Here is a 23,442-nt window from a genome sequence, read left to right on the forward strand (position 1 = left end):
ACAGTGGCTCCCTGTGAGTCTCTGTATTCAGCAGAGCATGCACTTGGCCGTGGGTCCTGAAGGCGGGGTTCTGCGCTGGGCCTGGGGTGTGGGGGACACAGTGGGGTGAAGCGTGAGGCCTGTGGAGACGTGCAGAGCACGGCAGGAAGCCCTGCTGGGGTGGGGGTTGAGGCGGTGCGGACCGAGCGGGCGAACTGGGAGCCCCCAGCCGTGGGCCGCCCGGGATGACCACACAGAAGGGTTGAGTTTGAGTGGTCCCAGCCGGATGTATTTTTGTATCCAGCTAAGAATCATTGAGGGGTTGCTGTCGTGGTGCCACGGAAACAAATTCAGCTAGGAACCATGGGGCTGCGGTTTTGATCCCTGGCCTCGCTCAGTGAGTTAAGGATCCGGCGTTGCTGTGAGCTGTGGTGTAGGTCGCAGGCACGGCTCGGATCTGGTGTTGCTGTGGCTGTGGTGCAGGCCGGTAGCGGTAGCTCCGATTCTCCCCCCAGCCTGGGAACCTCCATATGCCGTGGGTGTGGCCCTTTAAAAAAAAAGAATCGCTGGAATAGGAAAGCTAAATTTCTTCTGGGCTTCGGATGGATTTTAAATGTATAAATTCTCTGCTGACCCGTACGGTAAATTAATTGAAATTTGGGTTTATCTCAACAGCTCAAGTCCTTGGGGTATCTGTGCGGACTTGTGTCAGAACAGGGGCCTGACTCAGAAGACCTCAATAGGACAGTTGATCTTTTGGCGGGCTTGGGGGCCGAGCGACCAGAAACAGGTACTTTTTGAGGCGCACCCGTGCGCGCAGCGGACAGTGATGGGAAGGCCGGCTGTCGGTCAGCACGAGCAGCTCGGGCCTTGACCTTGTACGCACTCACCATTGGGCAGTGATACTTGCTCTTAGCTGACCAGGTTAACACAGAGGACATTGCACCTTGTGATAACATAACTCAATGTTAGAAATCGCTTAGGAGGAGTTCCCGTCGTGGCGCAGTGGTTCACGAATCCGACTAGGAACCGTGAGGTTGCGGGTTCGATCCCTGCCCTTGCTCAGTGGGTTAACGATCCGGCGTTGCCGTGAGCTGTGCTGTAGGTCGCAGACGCAGCTCGGATCCCGCGTTGCTGTGGCTGTGGTGGAGGCTGGCGGCTACCGCTCCGATTCGACCCCTAGCCTGGGAACCTCCATATGCCGCAGGAGCGGCCCTTGAAAAGGCAAAAAGACAAAAAAAAAACAAGAGAGAGAAATGGCTTAGGAAGTCAGAAGCATCCCTCCCACCGTCTCAGCTTGGAGGAGCTGAGCGGGACCTTTCACAGCCCACGCGCGCCCCAGCGCGTCCGTCTCCTTCTCAGCTCCAGGCGCTCTCGTTCCCTGACACTGTGGCCACGCAGGCCCTTGTAGTTCCTCCATCTCTCCTAGGTAGCAAAGCTCCTTGAAAGGAACGAAAAGTTCCTTCTAGTTTCTTTTAGGGACGAAAGCAAGGATGCGTGTGGCCTAGCAAAACTGCTGCTGAGGTGAGGCGTCCTCCTGCTCCGAGAGGGCCCTGCTGGGGGGAACCGGTGCGGGGGGCACGCCGCCCCCCTTCAGCCCGAGACCACTTCAGGTCTCTGCAGGCGACCTGCTCGTTGGAGGGTTCACGCTGGGCGCTGAACACACTCCTGGTCTAGTTCCAGGGGAAGGGGTCAAGGAAGGGTTTGGGCTGTTTCAGGAATGTCCTGACGGGCAGGAATGCAGGCGACGGCGCAGACTCAGCTGGCCGGGGGTCCGTGAGCCCCCCGGCCTCGGCCCAAGTCCTCTCCCTGGGCGTGTGAGGCTGAAGGGAAACTCCTAGGACCGGACGTGACCAAGACGAACGAGGCCTCTCGTTTCTTTCTCTTTAAGCCAACACAGCTCAGAGTCCTTACAAGAAGCTCAAGGAAGCGTTATCATCCGTGGAAGCTTTTGAAAAACACTACCTAGTAAGTATGACCAGAAAGCCCGTCTCTGCGAGACTTTGGCGCTGCGTGACCTTCGGGGTGTGAGCTGGCATGGGGACCCCTCCTGCCGGGCCTTGCCACTTTCTCTGGTCCCCAGGGAGCAGTGGATAAAAGCCGGGGGGTTGTTTATCAGTATCCGTGGCAAACTCACACTGGATGTTTATAATCTTGCTCGCGATGTTATGGCTCACTCGGTAGAACAAATGGTCAGAAAGGATAGCGGGTGGTTGTCTACGTACAAAGGAATAATTTGAACCTGAGCAGAGCTATTGAGCTTGATTTTGAAGGACTTAAATTTGGGAGCTCCCAGAAGGCGGTGCGGTGGAAGCTCAGTGGACTGCTTGTGTTCAGGTTACTGTTAACGCAAGAGCATTTGCCAGTAGCCTGTTGTATTGCAGGTTGTCCGAAAAGTGAGGATGTTCAAAATGTTACCCACTTACAGAAAGTACTTGGGGGAAAAATGAAATGTTCTGTGCCTGCTGAGTTCGTGTTTATTATTGTGCTTCGTACTTTGTATACAAGTTAGTGGCTCTGTAGCAATCACTGCTGCATAGAACCTCCGGCAGCTCAAAAAGAGACGCAGAGTAAAGAAGTGAAGGCAGAAGTGCTGTGGGCAGACCGCTGGGGTTGTGGCGCCTTCCCGGGGGCAGGATGACCGGGTGCCTTGCTTTCCCAGGACCTGTCCTGCGCCACCATCGAGATGTACACGAGCATCGGGAGGACCCGGTCCGCCAAGTTCCTGGGGAAGGACCTGGCCGCGTTTTACATGTAATTGGTTTTGACCTTTCCTTTGAGCTTCAGGCACCTCACACGTGTAGGCAGAGGTGGTTCGGTCCGAGTTGGGAGGAGGTGTCATCACTGTAGGACGGAAAAGGTACACCCTTGACCGGGCACCATTTTTAAGAAAACTTCTTCCAAAAGTGGAACAGATTTCGGCTTAGTATCCTTAGTACTTGTTATTGATCTTTGTGTTTCTTTTATTTAATTAATTTAATGAGCTTGTGTTATCTTATATGTAAATGTTATGTATGTAGGTGGGTAGTACATGTATCATGTTGCAGTACGTAGAATTATCATTAAATGTAATGAAAGAACCATGACGAAATAGTGGTGAATCTACATCCGACGGCAGGTAAACCGGGATGCAGCTTCTCAGATGTTGTGTTCTGCAGCATTTTCTCAAGCTGCTGCTGCTGCTGCTTTTTTTTTTTTTTGGTCTTTTGTCTCTTGAGGGCCGCTCCCATGGCATATGGAGGTTCCCAGGCTAGGGGTCTGATAGGCGCTGCAGCTGCCGGCCTACACCACAGCCACAGCAACGCTGGATCCTTAACCCAGTGAGCAAGGCCAGGGATGGAACCCGCAACCTCATGGTTTCTAGTCGGATTTGCTTCCGCTGTGCCACACCGGGAACTCCGGCATTGCTGTTTAAATTCTCCCGAGGTCTCCGTAGGTCTGTGAAACCTGCTCAGTGCACGTCTCAGAGTCTCTGAGCCTCCCCACGCCCCCTCCGTGGGTCCACCTAGACGGCCCCCCGGGGAGCCTGTCTTCAGTAGGTGGTGTGGCACCCAGCCCCGATTTTTCAGCCTCCTCTGTACCTAGTCACGCACCTCTGGACAAACAGGCCACCTTTTTAGAGGCCTGGCCTTCTCGTGCTGCCTCGTGGGGCCCACGGGTGCCCTCGCTTCTTCCCCGGAGGTTCAGCTCTGAAGGCTCCTTGACCCGTGTGTGTGCCGGGCGAGCCGCCGTGTCTCTCAGGCGCAGCCTCCTCCGGATCCAGCCGAGTTCCCTCCCTGCGGGGGCCGGAGGAGGACGATGCCGAGGCGGCCCGGCGGGGGCGCGGGGTGGGAGGGTGCAGAGCCAGTCTTGAAAGTCACGTCCAGGCTCGCCGATCGCCACGGCCCGTAACGAGAGCCTCCGTCTGCTCATTTGCAAGGAGGAAAGGGTGTCCTCAGAAGGCGGAGGCCTACCTGCAAGGGGCCTTGAAGAGTTACCTGGCCGAGGGCTGGGCCCTGCCCGTCACCCACACGAGGAAGCAGCTGGCCGGGTGCCAGAAGCACCTTGGACAGATCGAAAAGTATCCTTTGAGCTGAGAAGGTGCGTGAGGTGGGACATTGCTCTCTGCTTGTACAGCAGCAGAGCCGGCGCGCGAGCGGTTGGTAGGCGCCTGGGGTCAGGAGGGAGAGGCCTCCCTGGACGCGGGCGCCCTGCCGACCGGAGTGACCTCCGCTTGAGTTCCTAGTACCGGAGAAGGCGGACACACCTGCCGGGCTGAGCGGGATGCCCTGCATGCCCACCCCCGCCACGGGCACCGCGCATCTGCCCCCCCAGCTTGCGATCCTGTCGGGCCCTTGACTCTCCGCTCAGCTACCTTCAGACCAGTAGCCTTCTGGCCAGCGACCAGCACCTGCCTGAGGACGAGCGCGAGTACTTCTGCAGAGAGATTCTGAGCTTCGCCAGCCAGCAGGCGGATAGCCCAGGTAGGCCCCAATTTTAAAACTTTATTAAGAAAAATTCCAGGAGCTCCCGTCGTGGCTCAGTGGTTAACCAGTCTGACTAGGAACCACGAGGTTGCAGGTTCAATCCCTCGCCTTGCTCGGTGGGTTAAGGATCTGATGTTGCCGTGAGCTGTGGTGTAGGTCGCAGACTCGGCTTGGATCCCATGTTGCTCTGGCTCTGGTGTAGGCCGGCACCTACAGGTCCCATTAGACCCCTGACCTGGGAACCTCCATATGCCACAGGAGCGGCCACAGAAAAGGCAAAAAGACCAAAAAAAAAAGAAAGAAAAAAAAATTCCAAATACTGTAGAAAAGTAAAAACACTGATACGACGTGTGTAGTGTGGCATGTACACCGACCCCCTAGACTCAGCAGTTGGTAACACGTTGCCGGGTGGCAAACACGGATCCATCTTGCTCTTAATTTCTCTTTTTGTGGAACCTGAGAACAACTCCAGACCGCCTGTAGCACCTCACCCTGAACCATTGGAACAAGGGTGGGCCCCTAACTGCCCTGCCTGCAGAGGGGGTGAGGTTCTACCTTGGATAACAAGTAGCCATCCTCAGATCTCTCATCTCAAGGAAGTTTTTATAAATTATTTTATATTGAAAATAATTGGACTCGGGAGTTCCTGTTGTGATGCAGCAGAAATAAACCCGCCTATTGCAGGTTCCATCCCTGGCCTTGCTCAGGGGTTAAGGACCCGGTGTCGCCGTGAGCTATGGTGTAGGTCGCAGATGTGGCTCGGATCTGGCATTGCTGTGGCTGTGGTGGAGGCCGGCAGCTATAGCTCAGATTCAGCCCCTAGCCTGGGAACCTCCATATGCCTTGGGTGCAGCCCTAAATAGCAAAAAAAAAAAAAGAAGAACTCTGCTGGTCCAAGCAGAGATCACATAATGCATTTGATTGCAATAGCTGAATTCTCGTCTAATTCAGAGCAGTTCTTACCATCTCTTTTTCAAGACACAGGTGTTAATTAATTAATTTATTTATTTGACTCTGCCCAAGGCACGTGGAAGTTCCTGGGCCAGGGATCGAACCCATGCCACAGCAGCAATACCAGATCCTTAACCTACTAAGCTACCAGGGAACTCCCAAGATATGGACCTTTGAAATAGAGCAGTTTTGCTGAGATAGAATTGGTGTATCGGGAGTTCCCTTTGTGGCTCAGTGGTAACAAACCCGACTAGGATCCACGAGGATGCAGCTTCAATCCCTGGCTTTACTCTGTGGGTTAAGGGTCTGGTGTTGCTATGAGCTGTGGTGTAGGTTGCAGACGTGGCTCGGATCCCGTGTTGCTGTGGTTGTGGTGAAGGCCAACAGCTACAGCTCCGATTAGATGCAGGTGAGGCCCTAAAAAGCAAAAAATAAATGAACAAACTAGCAGATGGTGTCATTCACCCATTTGCAGTGCAATGTGCGCAGACACGTGCAGCCGCCCCCACAGTCACCTGTAGAAGGGCGTTATCGCCCGAAACCCCAAGCCTGTCCCCTCCCCGCCTCCCTTCTGCTCTCCCCCGGTCCCTCCTTCCTATCTCTGTGGATGCTGGTTCTGGGTGTTTGATGCACGCAGACCCGTGCAGCGGTGGGTCTTCTCTGACCAGCCTGTTGCCCGCAGCACGTTCTCAGGCCCCAGCTGTGTGTGGCCTGTCAGCCCTGAGTCCTTCTCTGCCGAATGGCGTCCCAGCGTGTGGATGGGCCACACTGCGGGGACCCTTGCCCCACTTGTCGACGTTTGGGTCGTGAGACCCTGGCTTCTCAGAGGTGTCGGGCGCTTGTTCCACAGACTCTCACCTGCTGGAATGTGTTGAGCGTTTCTTGACGGGAGCGTCCGGAGGGCAGGTAGAGCTGAGATCCCGAGAGTCGGGCCCTGTGTTCCGGCAGGTAGACGTTGTGGATATTGCTGCACGCTAAGATTAAATTTATTGTCATGTTTCGTTTATCAAGAACAGCATTTATTAAAATGGTTGCTGTTGGAGTTCCCGTCGTGGCTTAGTAGAAAGGAATCTGACTGGGATCCAGGAGGACGCAGGTTCGATCCCTGGCCTCGATCAGTGGGTTAAGGATCCGGCATTGCCGTGAGCTGTGGTGTGGGTCAGAGATGTGGCTCAGATCCCCTGTGGCTGTGGCTGTGGTGTAGGCCAGCAGCTCCAGCTCCAGTTGGACCCCTAACCTGGGAACCTCCGAATGCTGCAGGTGCGGCCCTAAAAAGACCAAAAAAAAAAAAAAAAAGAAGGTGACTGTCTCAGCAGCTGCTGTGACTAAATGCCGCCGACTGGATGCTTCAACAGCAGACGTGTGTCTTCTCACGATTCTGGGGGCCGACGGCTGAGGTCGAGCTGCCGGCCCGGCGGGCTTCTGATGGGGCCTCCCTTCCTGACTTGTCCTCCCGTGACAAGTGGCGGGGAGACGGCAGAGATGGGGACAGCGAGGAGGGAGGGGGAGCGTGCTGGGGGAGGAGGGAGGGAGTCGCGTGCCGGGCCCTCTGGCGTGTCCACGTACAAGGGCACAGGTCCCCCGTGACCTCACATCCGCCTTCTCCCAGAGGTCGCCTCCAGACACTGTCCCCTGGGGGCTTAGGGCTTCAGCCTCCGAATGTGGGGTGTCGCCGTTCAGTCCATAGCGGCCGCTACCTGCCGGAAAGCCGCTGTTCCCAGGGCTTTTGGCAAGATCCTCGCCTGCCGGGGTGGGTTTCTCAGGAAACGGGGCATCGGTTGGTTCTTTGGCATCTTTGGTGTGCCCAGGCGGGTCGTGGCAGAGCTGTGTGCCGTGTCTGCGGTGTACGACTGCCCCTGAGACCGTGCAGCAACCGCGTTCCATCGCATTTCGGCGACTAGTCGGTGACCGACCACCGTTTCCGTCTGGTTTTAGAGCATCGGTCCCGGCAAAGCTGGAAAGCTGTCCGTTGACTGGTGTTTCACAAGCACTCAGCGTCAGGTGCGCGGTGCCGTGGGTTTTCTAGACAAACCAGGCTTGTCGAAAGGAAGCAGCTGCTTGAAGCACCTCTAGGAACTGTCCTGTTGACAACTCTGGTTTTGAAATCGGGAGTTGCTGTCGTTTGCTTGAGTTTGACGAAAGAGAGTTTAGAAACCGAGGTTTCTTCCGATGCGATGGTTTCTGGGAGTTACCGGGGCATGTGTTTATGTTCTGCTTTTGACAAAATCGCTCTTTTTGGCGCGTGAAGACGGCAGGGGGCGGGAGGTTAACCGCGCATCTCTGGTGCACGTCGCCGCTCCCTGCGTCCCCGGGGCGCCTTCTCCCGCGGGCCTGGTCCGGAGCAGGGGCCTGTGGGCTCGGCAGCCCCTGACAGTGTGGCTTGGGAAGTAAAGCTTGGTCATCTGCCTGCAGGTCACAGGGTCGTGCTGCCCATGCACTCCCTGGCACACCTGAGAGCGCTCCGCTTCAGCCCCGCCTCCGCCGTGGTCCACGTGGGCGGGGCTCTGGCCGTGGAGATGACGGTGTGCAGCCGGATGCCCGTGCCCGTGCCGCTGGAGCAGCTCGCCGTCAGCGTCCACTTCAGCATCGAGAAAGGCAGCTGCCGGAAGCCTGCCGAGTGGCTCACCAAGCACGGGGCGGCCAGCGGCACCGTCAGCTTCCCGCCGGAGCCCTCGGCTCTGCCCGCGTCCCAGAGCAGCCTGCCCGCGCTGGAGCTGCACGAGGTGCTGGAGCGCAGTCCGTCCGACCACTCGCTGAGCTCGGCGGGGATCATCTGCAAGAACGTCCACATGCTCCTCCGGCGGCAGGAGGGCGCCGCGGCGCTGGAGGTGGCCGCCGGCCTGGCCCTGGAGGACGGCGCCCACGTGCTGAGGTGCTCCGGGGTGACCCTGCAGCCCGGGGCCAACACCGTAACGTTCAGGACGCAGGTACGGCGGCGGCGCCGCTGGCCCCGAGGGGTCCGGGCGGGGTCGTCCCCGTCCTCCGGACCCGCTTCCATCTGGGCCCAACCAGAGGAGACCGGTCTTGTGACAGATGTGCTGTACTTAGCGATTTTAGGGCAGTGGATAAGCTCTGAGTGAAGTTCTTGACCTAGGCGGTCGTTCGTGTTCTCTCTGGATTTCGTTCAGACTTTTCCCCTTTGTGTTAATAACTCAGCCTCATTTGTTGAAATGAGCGCATTCCAGAGAAGCTGACACTTTCACATTAAACTTTAATTTTTTTTGCTTTTTAGGGCCACCCCTGCGGCATATGGAGGTTCCCAGGCCAGGGGTCGAATGGGAGGTACAGCTGCCGGCCTGCACCAGAGCCACAGCAATGCAGGATCCAAGATGCATCTGCCACCTACACCACAGCTCACGGCAACGCTGGATCCTTAACCCACTGAGCGAGGCCAGGGATCGAACCTGCAACCTCGTGGTTCCGAGTCGGATTCGTTTCTGCTGCGCCACCATGGGAACTCCACACTTCCTTTTCCTTTTGTGTCTGCATGGCTGGATGTCCAGGCAGTTGCCCTGCCCCGCTCAGAGAGCAGTCTCCATCCGGTGCAGCATGCTCTGTAGGTTCCACTCACCAGAGAGGATCCGGCCAGCGGGGCCTTCTGCACCTGCCGCACGTTTTAGTCTAGTCTCAGAGCAAGTCTTCAGTTTCGTGCTCTGTGTCTCCCTTAAACACATTTTTCAGGGAGTTCCCTTGTAGTGCAGCAGGTTAAGGAACTGGCACTGTCGCTGCAGTGGCTGGGGTCACTGCTGTGGTGTGGATTTAATCCCTGACCCGGCAACTTCCACATGCTGTGAGTACAGCCCCCCCCAAAAATACGTAATAATCTTTTTCAGAAGAAAATGCCACGAATAAAGTTTATAAATTGAGAATGCATCTTTAGAAACATCAAGTTCAGTTACTCAGCAAAGCATCAAACGAGAGGGTCTGAGGGGTCTTTGGAATGAACGTCTCAGCCCAGGCAGCAGGGTAACGGGGGTCGGGCGCGGTCGCTGCGGAGCTTACGGCTCGGCTCGGCCTCCCTGCGGGAGGGAGGCTGGCTGAGCCGACGCCTGGTTTTGCCCCCAGGCCAAGGAGCCCGGCACCTACACGCTGCGGCAGCTGCGCGCCTCGCTGGGCCCGGTGTGCTTCGTCCTCCCCCACATCTACCCGCCGGTGCAGTACGACGTGTACTCCCAGGAGCCGCAGCTGCACGTGGAGCCACTGGCCGGTGAGTGGCGCGGGGCGCGGGGGCTCTTCTCCGGCCGAGGTCCTCTGCCTGCGAGGGAACCGCGCGTGGAGGGAAGCCGCCCTGCAGCCCCAGCCTTGAGATCCGGTGGCCGTGTCCCTCTTCAGGGGACGTCTGGGTAGCAGGACAGAAGTTTGGCCTGGGAACTGACTGTGGCTCTTTCGTTCACCTGAAGATTTGCTTTCTTCTGTAGTTCCCCTCGTGGCCCAGTGGTTGACGAATCCGACTAGGAACCATGAGGTTGCGGGTTCGGTCCCTGCCCTTGCTCAGTGGGTTAGGATCCGGCGTTGCCGTGAGCTGTGGTGTAGGCCACAGCTCGGATACCGAGGTGCTGTGGCTCTGGCGTAGGCCAGGAGCTAGGCCAGCAGCTATAGCTCTGATTCGACCCCTGGCCTGGGAACCTCCATATACCGCGGGAGCGGCCCAAGAAAATGGCAAAAGACATAAAAAAAAAATTTGCTTGCTTCTAATTGCTGCCTTCACGTATACTAACACATGCTGTGTCTGAAAAATAAGGGCAGTTAGCTAATCTCAGCTGCCGTCTACCACAGAGAATTTAACAAGCAACTACAATTTCTTGCTTAGAGTTCAATTTCAAAGGTTAGATGTAGATTTAGGTGTGGTCTGTGCTCTGCTCAAGTTTTTCCTTTGAAAGCATTGATTAAACTCGGCCTCTGGCTTGGCCCTTGAGAAATTCAAAGCTGCTGTCCTTTTTGTTATTTGGCAGAGTCGCTGTGAACAAACGTTACGTGTCAGAGACCACGTGGCCCGCCCGCCTCTGAAGCACTGTTGGGCGAGAATGTCTCAGTTGTTTAGGCAGCTGACAATGGGTTTATTTGTTTCTTCCATTTGAGGGGGAAAAGTCAAGGAAAGCTCTTTTTCTCTTAAATCCCTCCAAACCTCCTGTTGCTGTGCCTTCAGCGGCTCCGAGGCGGCCCGGGAAGGCCCACACAGGCGCATCTCAGCGGCCCGTCTCCATCAGGGACCCCTTTGGAGGGAGGCTGAGCCTGTTGGTGAGCCTGGGGGCCGCCGGCTCCCACCTCTGCCCTGCTCTGGGGCTCTGGGCCCTCACCCCTTTCCAGCCTCCTCCCCCCTCCTCCCTGCGTCTGTCTCTTGCCCTCTTGCTTCTGCCTTCCCCGGCCCAGCTCTCGGAAAGCTCAGCCCCTGCCCGCCCCTCCACGTCCACCTCGGGCACAGCACAGCCTTTTCTCGTGCTGAGCGGCTTCTGAGCCAGAGGCGCGGAAGCCTGACCTGCGAAGGCCAGAGCAGACCTGAGTCGCAGCAAAAGCACGTGCGGCCGTGTTCGTTTTCTCTTTACTGTCCTCGTCTGATTCTCTCTTAAAAACCAGCAGGTAACTTTTGAGACCCTCGCAGACACGGTTGCCACCCCGATCCCCAGCTCTCTAAACCGAGGCGGAGATAAGGTCCCGCCGAGGCTCTCGGTCCAGGCGAGGGCCGCCCCCGCCCCCCGCCCTGCAGTCCACGGAACTGTGGTGAAGCGCGGTGGCAGCGGCGGCCGGAGGGGTGGCGGCGAGCGGCTCTTCTCTAGGAGAAGACGTGGAGCACTTGTACCGTAGAGCAGGCCTCCATGGCATCTCTGGTGGCTGGCGCTGCTAACTGCTGTCTTTTCCCTTTAGATAGCCTTTTGGCTGGCATTCCTCAGAAGGTCAAGTTCACTGTCACCACGGGCCATTACACAGTAAAAAACGGGGACAGCCTCCAGCTCAGCAACGTAGAAGCCATGCTTATCCTGTGTCCTGCCGAGAACAGAGCCGTGATCTATTCCAACACGCGGGGTAAGGCGGCCGCAGCGGGCTCTGGGCCTTGTCGCACGCTGTGTGGATGGAAGGGCCTGTCGCTCCTGCCGTCCCCAGGGGGCTTCTCCTTGTGACTCGGCCATGGCGGTGTTCCAGAGGGGCACGTGGGCCTGCCCCTGGAGGGGCCTTCCCTCGGCGGGGCTAGACTGGGGCCATGCACGTGGCCAGTGGCCAGACGGGGCGGACCCCGCTGTGGCCTGTGGTGCAGCATCACCGCCTGGGCTCATCTCCGCGGTGAGGCCCTGCTGGCCACCCCTTCTCCCGTCCTCGGCTCCCCCCACTGAAAGGCTTGGGGGTGGGCTGGGGCGGGGGCCCCTCGCACAGGGACACGTGCACAGTGTCCCCTTTCTGTCTCAGACGGAGCGGAGTGGCGGTTCCCTGGGGCTCGGGGAGTCAGCCCTCCGGCGGCGCTGCTCTGTCTCGGGCGCTGTTCCTGCTCCTCCTGCCCCTGCCCCTGCAGTCCTCCCAGTGGATCCGTGCCCTTCACGGGTGTGGGGCGGCGGCGGGAGTTGGGCTGAAACACCACTGCTGGGCCCATCGTCGGTGAGAGGCGCAAGGAGACAGAGGGGTGTGAGACGGGCCTTGTTCTGTCTTTCCTAGAAAAGGCTTCGGACGCGTCACTGCGGATTCAGTCGTCTGACAAGGTCACAAGCATCAGTCTGCCAGCGGCACCTGCGTATCACCTGATCGAATTTGAACTGGAAGTTCTCTCTTTACCTTCCGCTCCGGCAGCTGGAGGGGAGAGCACCGTGCCGGGGATGACAGAGCCCCCTAGGAAGCACAAGGACACACAGCAAGCCGGCCCCTGCATGGCTACCACGGATCACAAAGTAAGGAGGGCGGGAGCGGTGCGGCTGGCCGAGGCGGCCTCTGCCCGTCGTGCTTACTCTGAAAGACGGTGCCTGGGAGACGACTCCTGTCGAGGTGGCAGACTGCTAGTTCCCGACCCCACAAGCTCTGGGGGGGGGGTTAGCTTTTCTCTCTGTGGATCTCCCCTTCTGAGATGAGAGGACGTCTTGCAAAGGCAGACAGGCTCTTGACTTTCCCGTCCCAGTTCAGGGGGGAGGACAGTGTGTCGTGAGAGACACAGTGTTGGCTTAGGGGACGGTAAGTGTGCCGAGGCTAAAGGGCGCTCTGTGTCTCAGCGCGTCCCTCTTTGTTTATTGACACCTCGTCTCATCCTTAGCAAGGAGGAAACACTATATTGTTTTGTGCTTTTGGTGCGAGTATTTCCTGAGTTGGTGGAAAGATCCGTGATCCAAATCCACAGTCCATCAGCTCACAGGATGTTTACTAGCATCATGCTTATTCCGAGTCTGTCCTTATCTTGTAACACAGGTAGCAATTCTTTCTGAGGGCGTTTGAGCAGCCCAAGGGTAGAAGTGTATGCTCGTGACCCCACAGGACTGTAGTCTTTGCATACCTTTTTAAAAAATTTATTTATTTATTTTGCTTTTTAGGGCCACACCTGCGGCATATGGAGGTTCCCACGCTAGGGATCCAGTCAGAGCTACAGCTGCCGGCCTCCACCACAGACACAGCAGTGCAGGATCCGAGCCATGTCTGCAACCTACACCACTGCTCATGGCAACACCAGATCCTTAACCCACCGAGCGAGGCCAGGGATCGAACCCGAAACCTCGTGGTTCCTCGTCGGATTTGTTTCCGCTGCGCCACGACAGGAACGCCAGTTTCTGCATACTTTTTAACAGCGGCTCCCTGAGGCTCTGGCTTCTAGTCCATTTGAACATGGGTGCTGGGGTTGTCCTCTCTGGGACACTGACAGGTCTTGGCACATCCCCACCTGCTGGGAGCTATTAGAAGTATAATAGGCTGCTTGACAAGCACAGAGGTTTGCGAGACAGCCAAGAGCCGGGGCAGGGCCCGACAGCAAGGTTTACCTCCTGCATGAGGCCACACTTTACAGAGAGGCGGTTGTGTCATCTGCTGACACAGAGAAAACGACAGAGTCAAGCAAAATGAAGAAACAGAGGAGCATGTTCCAGGGGGAAGAACGAGATGAAAAGGAATCTCGGGGGGAAAGCCTTAATGCGACAGAGATGAGCACGTTATCCGGTAACGAATTCAAGGTAATGGTCGTGTGTAGGCATTCCCAGCACGGCGCAGCAGAGGCGAATCCCACGAGGAACCATGAGGCTGCAGGTTCTGGTCCTGCCTCGATCCATGGGTTAAAGATCCGGCGTCGCAGTGAGCTGTGGTGCAGGTCACAGACGCGGCTCAGATCTGGGGTTGCTGCGGCTGTGGCGGAGGCCAGCGGCTACGGCTTCGATTGGACCCCCAGCCTGGGAACCTCCATATGCTGCGGGTGTGGCCCTAAAAAGCAAAAGCCAAAAAAAAAAAAACCAAACATAAAATGTTGGGGGTGTGTAAACATGTTGAACTTTAAAACAGGATCCAGCTTCAGTTGTTATAACTTAAAGTAGACTTATGGATACAGATTGTTACATGTAAGCCTCCTGGAGACCACAGAGCACAACCTACAGGAACTACACAGAAGATAAAGGAATATAAACACACCACCAAAGAAACTCATTAAACTACAAAGGAAGAGAGAGAGCAAGAGAAAGAGACAGAGGCAGAAAAACCATCAACAAAATGACAACAAGCACATATCTCAGTAATTACTCTAAGTGCAAATAATAGACCAAATTCTGCAATCAAAACACAAAGCGGCTGAGTGGATTAAAAAAAATCAAGACTGGGCATTCCTGCCAGGTTGCGAATCCGACTGCCGTGGCTCAGGTCACTGCGGAAGTGCCTGGCACACTGAGCTAAAGGGTCCGTGTTACTGCAGCTGCCGCTCAGATTCAGTCCCCAGCACAGGAACTTCCATGGGTGCAGCTGTTTAAACAGAAGATATCCAGACCCACCTTTTAGCTGCCTGCCGGAGAGGCGCTTAGTTGGGAGGACACACAAACTGAAAGTAAAGGTTGGAGAAGGTCCGCCGCACGACTGGAAACAAGGAAAGAGCCAGGAGGTCGCACCGACCTCGGACAAGAGAGCCTTTAACCAGAGACGGCGGCAAGAGGCAAGCGTGGGTGTGACGACGGGGTCAGTCCCATACAGAGGTAGGACGTCTGTGGGGGTTTTGCCCCCAGCAGGGAGCCCTTAAGATAGAAAGCGAACGTGAACATATCCGAAGGGCCAGCCGGCAGTGGAGTGATGCTGGGGCTTTGACGCCGCACCTATGTAAACGAGTAGGTCATCCAGACAGGAAATCAGTGAGGACACACTGGCCTTCAGTGTGTTAGACCAGATGGATTTAACAGACATTTCCAGAACATGCATTCCAAGAACAACAGAATACGCGTTCTTCTCAAGTACATATGGCACATTTTCCCAAATAGATCGTATGTTAGAACACCAAACAAGTCGCAGTGAATTTAAGACGTTTGAAGTCACATCAAGCATCTTTTCCAACCACGTGGTACGACTGCAGAAGTGAATTACGCAAAGAGAAGTGCAGAAACGTGTGGAGACTAAACAGCCTGCTGCCGAACAACCAGCAGGGCAGGCGAGCGAAGAAACCCACAGAGAAAGAAAAACCCACCTTGAGACAAGTGAAAATGGAAGTGGAACCTGCCAACACTTAAGAGATGCAGCAAAGAAGCTCCCGGAGGGAAGTTGATAACAATAAAAGCCTTCCTCAGGGAGCAAGAGGGAGTTCCCCTCATGGCTCCGTGGTTAACGAACCCGACTGGCATCCGTGAGGACCGGGTTCGATCCCTGCCTTGCTCAGTGGGTTAAGGATCCAGCGCTGCCGAGAGCTGTGGTGTCGCTCGCAGACACAGCTGGGATCTGGCGTTGCTGTGGCTGTGGGACAGGCCAGCAGCGTAGCTCTGATTCAACCCCTAGCCTGGGAACCTCCATGTGCTGCAGGTGTGGCCCTAAAAAGGCAAAGAAAAACAAAAGTTTCAAATGAACAATGTGACTTTACATCTCAAGGAGCTAGAAAAAGAAGAACAAAGGTCAGAGTTAGCAGAAGGAAGGAAGTTACAAACGATCAGAAGAGAAATGCAGGAAACAGACTAAAAAGACCATAGAGACAGTCCCAAACCAGGGGCCACACACCCAGCTGGTGTCCGTGAGGACGCTGGTTCGCTGGGTCCCTGGCCGCGCTCGCTGGGATCCTGCGTGGCTGGGGCTGTGGTGGAGGCCGGCAGCTCTGGCTCCGATTCGACCCCTAGCCTGGGAGCCTCCACATGCTGCGGCCCAAAAAAGGGAAAGAAGAAAAAGAGGGGAAAAAACCAGAAAGCAAAAAAACCGCAAGCTGTCACTTCGCACCTGTCAGAATGGCTCTCGTCGGAAAGACAGCAAATAGCGGGTGCTGGCGGGGCGCGGAGAAAAGGGAGCCCTCGCTCGTTGCTGGCGGGATGCACGTCGGCGCAGCCGTCGTGGGAACCGGTGTGGGCGTTTCTCAAGCTACAAAGCGCTCTCACACGATCTCGCAGTTCCACGTCTGGCTGTTTTTCTGAAGAAGACAACAGCACCGGCTCAAGCGGGAGTCTGCGTGGGCACGTCCCTTGCCGCATGTTCTCTGTCTGCCTAGAAAGTGGCCGCGGCGCCGCAGCAGCTCCGCGGGGCCTGCTGGTGAATGAATGGAGACGCCTTTGGCCGCGAAGGAGGACGGAGCCGGCGGCTCAGAGGGCCTTGTGCTTAGTGAAACACGTCAGGCGCCGGCACCCCGGGGCCTGATGCACACGTGCAGTCGCAAGCAGACACCACAGCCCGGCTCGTAGACACCGGGGCTCACGGAGCTCTGCGGGGGGGATGAGAGAACTGCGTGAACTGGTTCTTTTGGCGACGTGTTTTTTCGTTCAAGTACATTGAGTAATTTTTTCTTAAGGTGGAAGCGTAAGACAATAGGATGAGAGGCTAAGAAATGCGGTCACTTCGCAGGAGCATCAGCCAAGTCAGCACCTAAAGAGTAACGTCTTTCTCTTGCAGTCCTCGGTGCCTTCGCTCCGCACCTGTCGCGGTCCCGGGGCACCGACGCTCCGTCATGAGAGCGCGCGTGGGCCGAGCCGTTGAACGGACAGTCTGCCCGGCGCGTTCATTGGTCCCCCCCGGGGAAGGAGCTTTGAGACCTGGCTTCCGCCCTCCCGGGAGTTATTAGCTTGGTCCAGATTGATGGATTTTCAGTGTCACATGGATGAAGAGGTTGCATAATTCATTTAATTTTGTGATAGTGAATGACAGAGCAGGGCCATCTGCGCGTAAGTGACCACAAGCGCTTTGTCATAACCTGCACATTGAAAACCGCGCTTGGCAGCGTGGCCACGGGCGGGTGAGTAGCGAGCCGCTGAGACCGTGCCCCCCTGTCTCCTCAGGTGTCCATCGACTGCCCGTGGTCCATCTACTCCACCGTCATCGCCCTGACCTTCCGCGTGCCCTTCGGGACCTCGCACGCCCTGCTGTCGGCCGGGACGCGGTAAAGGACCCCGCCCCCGCCCCCGCCGCTGGCTCTCCTGCGCTGTAGGGCTGCTGCCGCCAGCTTGGCTCTGGTGACATCGAGTGTCTTTCGTTAGCCCTCACAGTAGTTCCCTGGCTGTGCACAGCTGTCCCAGAGGTGACCTGGCACAGCAGGTTTGCAGGACGTGGGGTTAAAGTCCCCTTTGTGTCCTGTTTATTCCTCCTGCTCCTGTTTCTCAAGCCACCGATACACTAGGGTCCGTTGTCCTCTAGAGGGACCACCTTCTGGAGTCGACGGTCACGTCCTCCTGGGTCCCCTGTCAGCTGTGTCCCCTCTGCCATGGGGCCTCCCGTCTCAGCGCTACCGATGCTTGACGCTTGGGTGGGTGTCCCTATGTGGTGGGCCCTGGCAGCCCCCTGGCTCCCCCACGTTCTGCCGGCCGCGCTCCCCCCACGTGAGAACCACAGATGTCCCCAGCCATCGCCCCCAGTTGGGATCCGCTGCTTGAGAGGCCTGACTAGGTTCGGGTTCGGGTTTTGGACGAAAGTCTGCAGGGCCGTCCTGGGCCGCCTCTGTCCTGCCTGGGGACACTCGGGTCTGCGGTCTCACCCTAAGTGGCAGGTGCCCCGGCCGTCCCTGGGCTCGGGCTGAGTCTGCCCTCCCTGTGACTTTGCCCCCGGGCTTTCAGCCGTGGATGGGACTTGGGCCATTTGGAAACAGAAGTGTCAGGGCTGCGTTCAGAGTGGGCGTCACGTCCCGGCAGCTCTCCCCCCCAGGCTTCAGTGCGGCACCTGCAGGGTTCGGCTTAACGCCGGCAGCCCCGCCTGGGCCCGGGCGGCCTGAGGCCTGGCCCTCAGCCGCCCTTACACGCGAGTGGGAAGGTCCACGGAGCCCTGGGAGGCGAAGCCTGCGCTGCCCGGCCCTCGGGGAGAAGTCCTCGCATCCGGCGAGCGGAGCGGGTCGCGCTCTCCGCGTCGCTCACGGCCGCCGGCTGCGTGCTTAGGAGATGCGGTTACAGCCGTGTGGCCACACATCCGGAACAGAATGCCCTGTGAGCGAGGAGGTGGTTTGCGTAGAAAGGATTCTTTCTCCTGGCACTTTTACGCGTGAACTCAGAAGCAGCATCTGCGCGGCGCCTGCTTATTTTCCCGCTCCTTGTTCAGCCCCGAGACGGCCTCCTCCCCGCGGTCACGCCCGCTCCTAGTGTCCTCAGCCGTCCCGGTCTCACGTCGGCTTCCTCCTTCAGGAAGTACGTGCAGGTGCGCGTCCAGAACTTGTCAGAGCTTGACTTCCAGCTGGCAGATGCTCGTCTCGCAGACACCGCCGACGGCCCGGACCTGCGACTGGTGCCGCTCAACACGGAGCCCCGGCAGGTACGGCCTCGAGCGTCAGCCTCTCCAGGGAAGGAGCGTGAGGACGAGAGGCCGCGCCGGCCTGTCCCTCTCGTGTGGCGATCGCGACGTGGCAGTGCCTTCAGCGTGAGCCTTTCCGGCTAGAGAAGGACCCCGCCGGGGGTCGGTGGGCCCCGGGCTCCGTTGCCGGGACGCCCATGTTCACGGTTCACCTTCGGGGCCGAGGGGCCCCGTGGACAGATGAGGAGATGGGTTGATGTCTGTGGTTTCAGAAAAGTTAGATCCCAGGCCTGTCCGGCTCCACGTGCAGATGTGTGTGCGTGCGCGTGTGCGTGCCCGCGCAGTGACAGCCGGCTCTCTCGCAGCGCATCCACAGCAAGCAGGCCGTGTTCTTCGTCTGGGAGCTGAAGTGGACCCGGGAGCCGCCCCCCTCTCTGCACTGCCGGTTCTCCGTCCGGTTCTGCCCAGCTTCGGAAGAGCAGCTGTCCGTCTCCTTAAAGCCCTATACTTACGAATTTCAAGTGGAAAATTTTTTTGTACGTATCGCCTTGTTTTAGTGGGGCTGTGGAGTGGGACGGTGAGAGGTGACATCGTGGTCTTTTTATGTTTTTAGCTGTGCCCGCGGCATACAGAGGTTTCTAGGCCATGTTCTTTATATTCTAAAAATCAGACACGCGATGTTTGAGAATAATGAAGCAGCAATCACGGGAAAGGGCTGGCCCCTGCGGGTGGGAGCATCGCCTGCTGCGTTTGGAGCCCCAGGTCCCCGTGAGGCGGCTTGTGTGACACCCGCACCCTCCAGGGACAAAGGGACTCCTTGCTTCCCCCACACACACCCCGTTCTCTCCCTCACCTTCCCTTAGTGTGTCCTGCAGCTTCTTCTCAGGGCCTTTTTGTCTTGGACGTTAGCTGCTGCATCTCCAGTTTTTTTATTTTTTGCTTTTTAGGGCCACTCCTGAGGCATATGGAGGTTCCCAGGCTAGGGGTTGAATCAGCACTACAACTACCGGCCTGCAGCCCAGCCCACAGCACCATGGGATCTGAGCCGCGTCTGTGACCTACACCACAGCTCACGGCAACGCCGGGTCCTCACCCCACTGGGTGTTCCAAGGATCGAACCCATATCCTCATGCCTACTAGTCGGTTTGTAACCCACTGAGCCACAGCGGGAACTCCCCAGAACTCGTCTGGTTTTTTAAAAGAAAGCGGAAGTCGTGGAAGTTTACCTGATTTTCTTTAGCCTGCACGCTCAGCGTGGAGTTAGAAGCAGCCCTGAGCGGGTGAGTAGCGCCAGTCGCGCTGTTTCGGTAGCGAGGTGGTTGGACTCTGTGTCATCAGCACATCAAAATGCAGGCACGGCTTTGTGGCATTTCCTTTGCTTCTCTTCATGCCAAGATTGTCAGACAGCACCTTGAGAAGGTGCTTGTGTACACAGCTCTTGACGTTAGCAGCTTCTTCAGCACCTCCTTCCAACTAAAAGGCTCTGCTTCACCCGTCCTGGTGCCTTGAGCTCGTCGCCTCACCAGCCTCAGGGGTGAGCATTACCTCTGACAGGGGCGCCTGTTTGTTGGACCGACCGGCATATTAACGGCAGCTGAGCAGCATAAACTGTTCGTATGGTAAAGAGTCTGTGTGCATTTCATCTGCTTTGTTTGCTGCAGATGCTAGGACACTTGTAAACGGAGTTGTGCTGTAAGTGCCGGGTGCATACTAGGGTTTTGGTAAATTTATGCTTAAGTGGAGCACAGGTGGCCAGGTGTGAGCTGCGGTTCAGCAACGGACCAAGAGGGCCTGACGCCGAGAAGTTCTTACTCACGGGTCCTGGGGGGGACAGGGCACCCCGCGAGGGGCACACGGCAGGTCGGGGCCCAGTGCAGACCGGGAGGCGGGGCCTGGGCCCTTCATGAGGGTCTTTGTGGGGGTCGCTGGCTGGATTGCTCAGTTCAGACCACAGAGGGTTTGGGTGAGCCCCACGGGGTCTCCCCGAGGGGCCCATAAAGGGGAGGCGCTGGGAGGCGGGGGGACTGCTGATGACAAGGGACTGACAAGGGCTGACACTCGGGACTCTGCAGGCTGCCGTCCAGGGCGGGTGCCGCGCGAGGGCCAGTGTCGGGTGGAGGTCCCTGTGGGCCGCGGGGCCCAGCGAAGTGGGTGGCAAGGCAGCGGTAGCGGAGTGGCTGAGCTGTGCTCTGGCCGGGCCCCCAGGGAAGGAGCTTCCCTTACAAGAGCAGCTGCCAGCACATGGGGCCAGGCCGTCCGCCCGGAGCAGGTGGCAGCAGGTGTGAACAGGGGCACATCCCAGGTAAACAGGTCACAGAGAAAGAGCCGTCACGGAGAGGCTGGTTATGGCCTTGGTGTTGGCTGATTCCTGGGAACTCATGTAAGTTTGCTCGTGTGATGGTGGCCTTGGGTTTTGGTAAGAAATGGCCTGGTTTTTGGCGATGCGTCCTGGGGTGCACAGGGGTGAGGTGGCAGGTCAGCCAACGCCGAGGCTGGGGGCCCGGGGCGCTGCCGCCCCCTCCTCCGCAGGTGCCTGGCCGCCTTCTCCCTGTTGCCCTGGGGCGGGGGCCCCGGTGCCATCGCTTCGCCCGTTGACGCCTCTTTGGCCTCTGTCTCCCTCCGTGCCCAGACCCTGTACAGTGTGAAGGCCGAGGTCTCGCCGCCCGCAGGGACGGAGCACTGCCGGACGGGCGCCCTCTGCTCCCTGGAGGTGTGCATCACGCGGCTCTCCGGCCTCCTGGAGGCGGATCAGGATGAGGCGCTGACGGGCTCCGACGAGTACTTTTCCACGAAGCTGATGTATGAAGGTGGGTTGAGCGGCCTCCCCCACCCCGCCCCCGGGCGCTCCCTGTCCTTCACCGCGTGTCTGGAGGGCACAGGAGCGCCTGAGCGTGTACCGTGGGCCTGGGCCCGCCGGCCCTTGAGCTCGGACTGTGGTGTCACGGGGCCCAGACGGAGCCTCCGAGGGCACGCGGAGTCAGGGTCCGGGAGCAGAGCCCAGCCGTGCAGGCGTCTTCCAGGCGGGCTCCCACCCGCTTCCCTCCACAGACTGGGCTCCCCCCACACCCCTTGGCAGCCCCTCCTCCTGGCTCGGCTTCTTCAGTAGCAGTTCTGAGGCTTGGGGGTCAGGCCCTTCATGCTCAAAAGGTGCTTAAGGAGACCAGTATCTGTTTTCTTACTTTAAAATAATAGAAAACTCATTACATGGTAATACTCTTGAAAAAGAACTGTTTTCCAAAACACTAAGAAAAATACGGAGCAGAACGGCTTCTCGGTGCTGGAGTCCCGGTGCTGGCCGGCTCCCGGGAGGTACCCGCCCGTTCCCTCTGCGGCGTCCGTCTGGCCACCTGCCTGATGGGTTGAAGCAGGTGAAGCAGCGCCAGCGCGTAGATGTGTCACCGGGAAGGGAGGGCTCGCAGCCTTCGGCGAACTGGCCCTATTCTTTGAGCCTCCGCCAGAACTTGGCGAGTGCTGGTTTGTTAGAGGCTGCTTGCCACCCGGAGTCTGAAATCACACGAGTGGACTTGCGTCAGCTTCAGTTTTGTTAAATTCGTTGACCCGTCTTGCATTTTGAAAGGGCCTTTGACCCCACACCCCGCCCGGATCCTTCACGAAACCTGGTCCCTGAGGTACACGGATCTGCCCAGTGTCCGGCCCTTTCTTCCGTTGTCCAGCGTCGCAGGTTCACGCGGGCTTTGGGCTCACACGGGACTCAGCAGGGTAGTCTCAGAGGATCTGTATCAGGCCTGCCGAGCTCACAGTGGCAAATGCACGTTTTCCAAAAGGCTGATTTTTGATCAGACACTCTCATTTATGGGGGACAGCTGCGTTCAAGTGCCAGGCTCATGCCGTTCACTTTTTTGTGTCTTTTTTTTTTTTCTTTTAGGGCCGCACCCACAGCATATGGAAGTTCCCAGGCTGGGATCTAATAGGAGCTGCAGCTGCCTGCCTGCACCACAGCCACAGCCGTGTACCACTCGCTTTTAGAAAGAGTCTGCCGGAGTGCTGGAGATGGAGCAGCTGGCTGGTGAGGGGCCAGAGAGCTCAGTGGCCTGGTGGCCTGTGCTCTGCCGGTGTCCTTTCCACAGGAGGCAGGGCCGGGGGGGCCACCCACCTCCCTGCTGTTTTGCAACTTCTTGTAACTATAGCATCATCTCAGAATTAAACTTAAAAAGATGTGTGGGAAAGGGTTGAATTTAATAAAATGAAATTGACTTTAGCTGGGTCATGAAGGATATCCCGAGGTAAAACTGGCAGTTTTCTCCTGCAAGCTCGTGCTGGCAAAGAACAGTGCCCCTGAGTGTGCCCGGCCCACGGCTTTACCCCCGCGGGCATGCCACCAGTGCGGTGGTGGGCAGGGGCTGGCCCCGGGGACCTGACTCCGCCTTCCCTCCCGAATGCGGGTGCTGCTTCTGCACGTTCCGGAAAGCACTCCGCCCTCTGCTGCCCCTTCTTTGAGCAGAGAGCTTCGGTCCCCTGCTTCTGGGCTCTGGCTTGGTGTGGCCACGACCTCTGGGCAGGGCATCTGCTCCTCGAGGACAAGGGTCCTGTCCCGCTCCCTTTTCAGTGGCTGCTCAGTTGGGTGCTGCCTTGGGCATCACGACTCTCCATGTGGCTGTGCCCCGGGAGGCACCAGGTGCGCACCTGCGCGTTTCCCCCGCCCCCGCAAAGGTTGGGTTTGCAGCTGAGCTGGGCCTCAGGTCTGCGGGCGGATGTGCCCCTTAGCGGAGGAACCAGCGGCCAGAGGCCCGTGCTTAGAGGCAGCAACCGTTACCTTGAGGAGAAAGAAGGGCTTTCCCTGTGCACCCGGCCCGGCTGTTGGCAAAGCGGGTGTGCCCTCAGGTGCGGTCAGGAGACGCGGTTCCCGAGAGCGCGCTGGGCGGGGCGAGACGGGCGGTCCTCCCGGGGCGTGAACGCCGGCCGCCCTCCCGGGTAGACAGTGCCCCCGTCTGCGTTTCAGTTGTGGACAACAGCAGCAACTGGGCGGTGTGCGGGAAGAGCTCCGGCGTCATCTCCATGCCCGCGGCCGCGCAGGCCACGCACAGGGTCCACATGGAGGTCCTGCCGCTCTTCGCGGGCTACCTGCCCCTCCCCGACGTCAGGCTCTTCAAGTACCTGCCGCATCACTCCGCGCACGCCTCGCAGCTTGACGCCGGTGAGGACCCGGGCGCGGGGCGGGGACGGGCCGCGTGCCAGCGTGGGCTCGGGGCCCCTGGGA

General features: G+C 58.1%; 1 protein-coding gene across 2 annotated transcripts in view; it reads left to right on the forward strand.

Annotated features, from left to right (window-relative positions):
• Positions 1–23,442, forward strand: part of TRAPPC10 (trafficking protein particle complex subunit 10) — a 76,790-nt gene that overhangs the window by 49,990 nt on the left and 3,358 nt on the right. For both annotated transcript variants that reach the window (XM_021071078.2, XM_084992279.1), the window contains 14 exons: positions 655–769; positions 1,871–1,947; positions 2,642–2,733; positions 3,899–4,039; positions 4,330–4,442; positions 7,809–8,323; positions 9,462–9,603; positions 11,259–11,417; positions 12,039–12,268; positions 16,790–16,890; positions 18,119–18,245; positions 18,590–18,760; positions 20,854–21,031; positions 23,185–23,379. In XM_021071078.2, coding sequence (XP_020926737.1) covers positions 655–769; positions 1,871–1,947; positions 2,642–2,733; positions 3,899–4,039; positions 4,330–4,442; positions 7,809–8,323; positions 9,462–9,603; positions 11,259–11,417; positions 12,039–12,268; positions 16,790–16,890; positions 18,119–18,245; positions 18,590–18,760; positions 20,854–21,031; positions 23,185–23,379 — 2,356 coding nt within the window. The remainder of the gene's footprint in view (positions 1–654; positions 770–1,870; positions 1,948–2,641; positions 2,734–3,898; positions 4,040–4,329; positions 4,443–7,808; positions 8,324–9,461; positions 9,604–11,258; positions 11,418–12,038; positions 12,269–16,789; positions 16,891–18,118; positions 18,246–18,589; positions 18,761–20,853; positions 21,032–23,184; positions 23,380–23,442) is intronic.

The sequence above is a fragment of the Sus scrofa genome, chromosome 13, assembly GCF_054392235.1.
Source record: "Sus scrofa isolate SSC_HxYL_T2T_F1_AM1 chromosome 13, Sscrofa_HxYL_maternal_Yorkshire_Landrace_v2.0, whole genome shotgun sequence".
NCBI lineage: Eukaryota > Metazoa > Chordata > Mammalia > Artiodactyla > Suidae > Sus > Sus scrofa.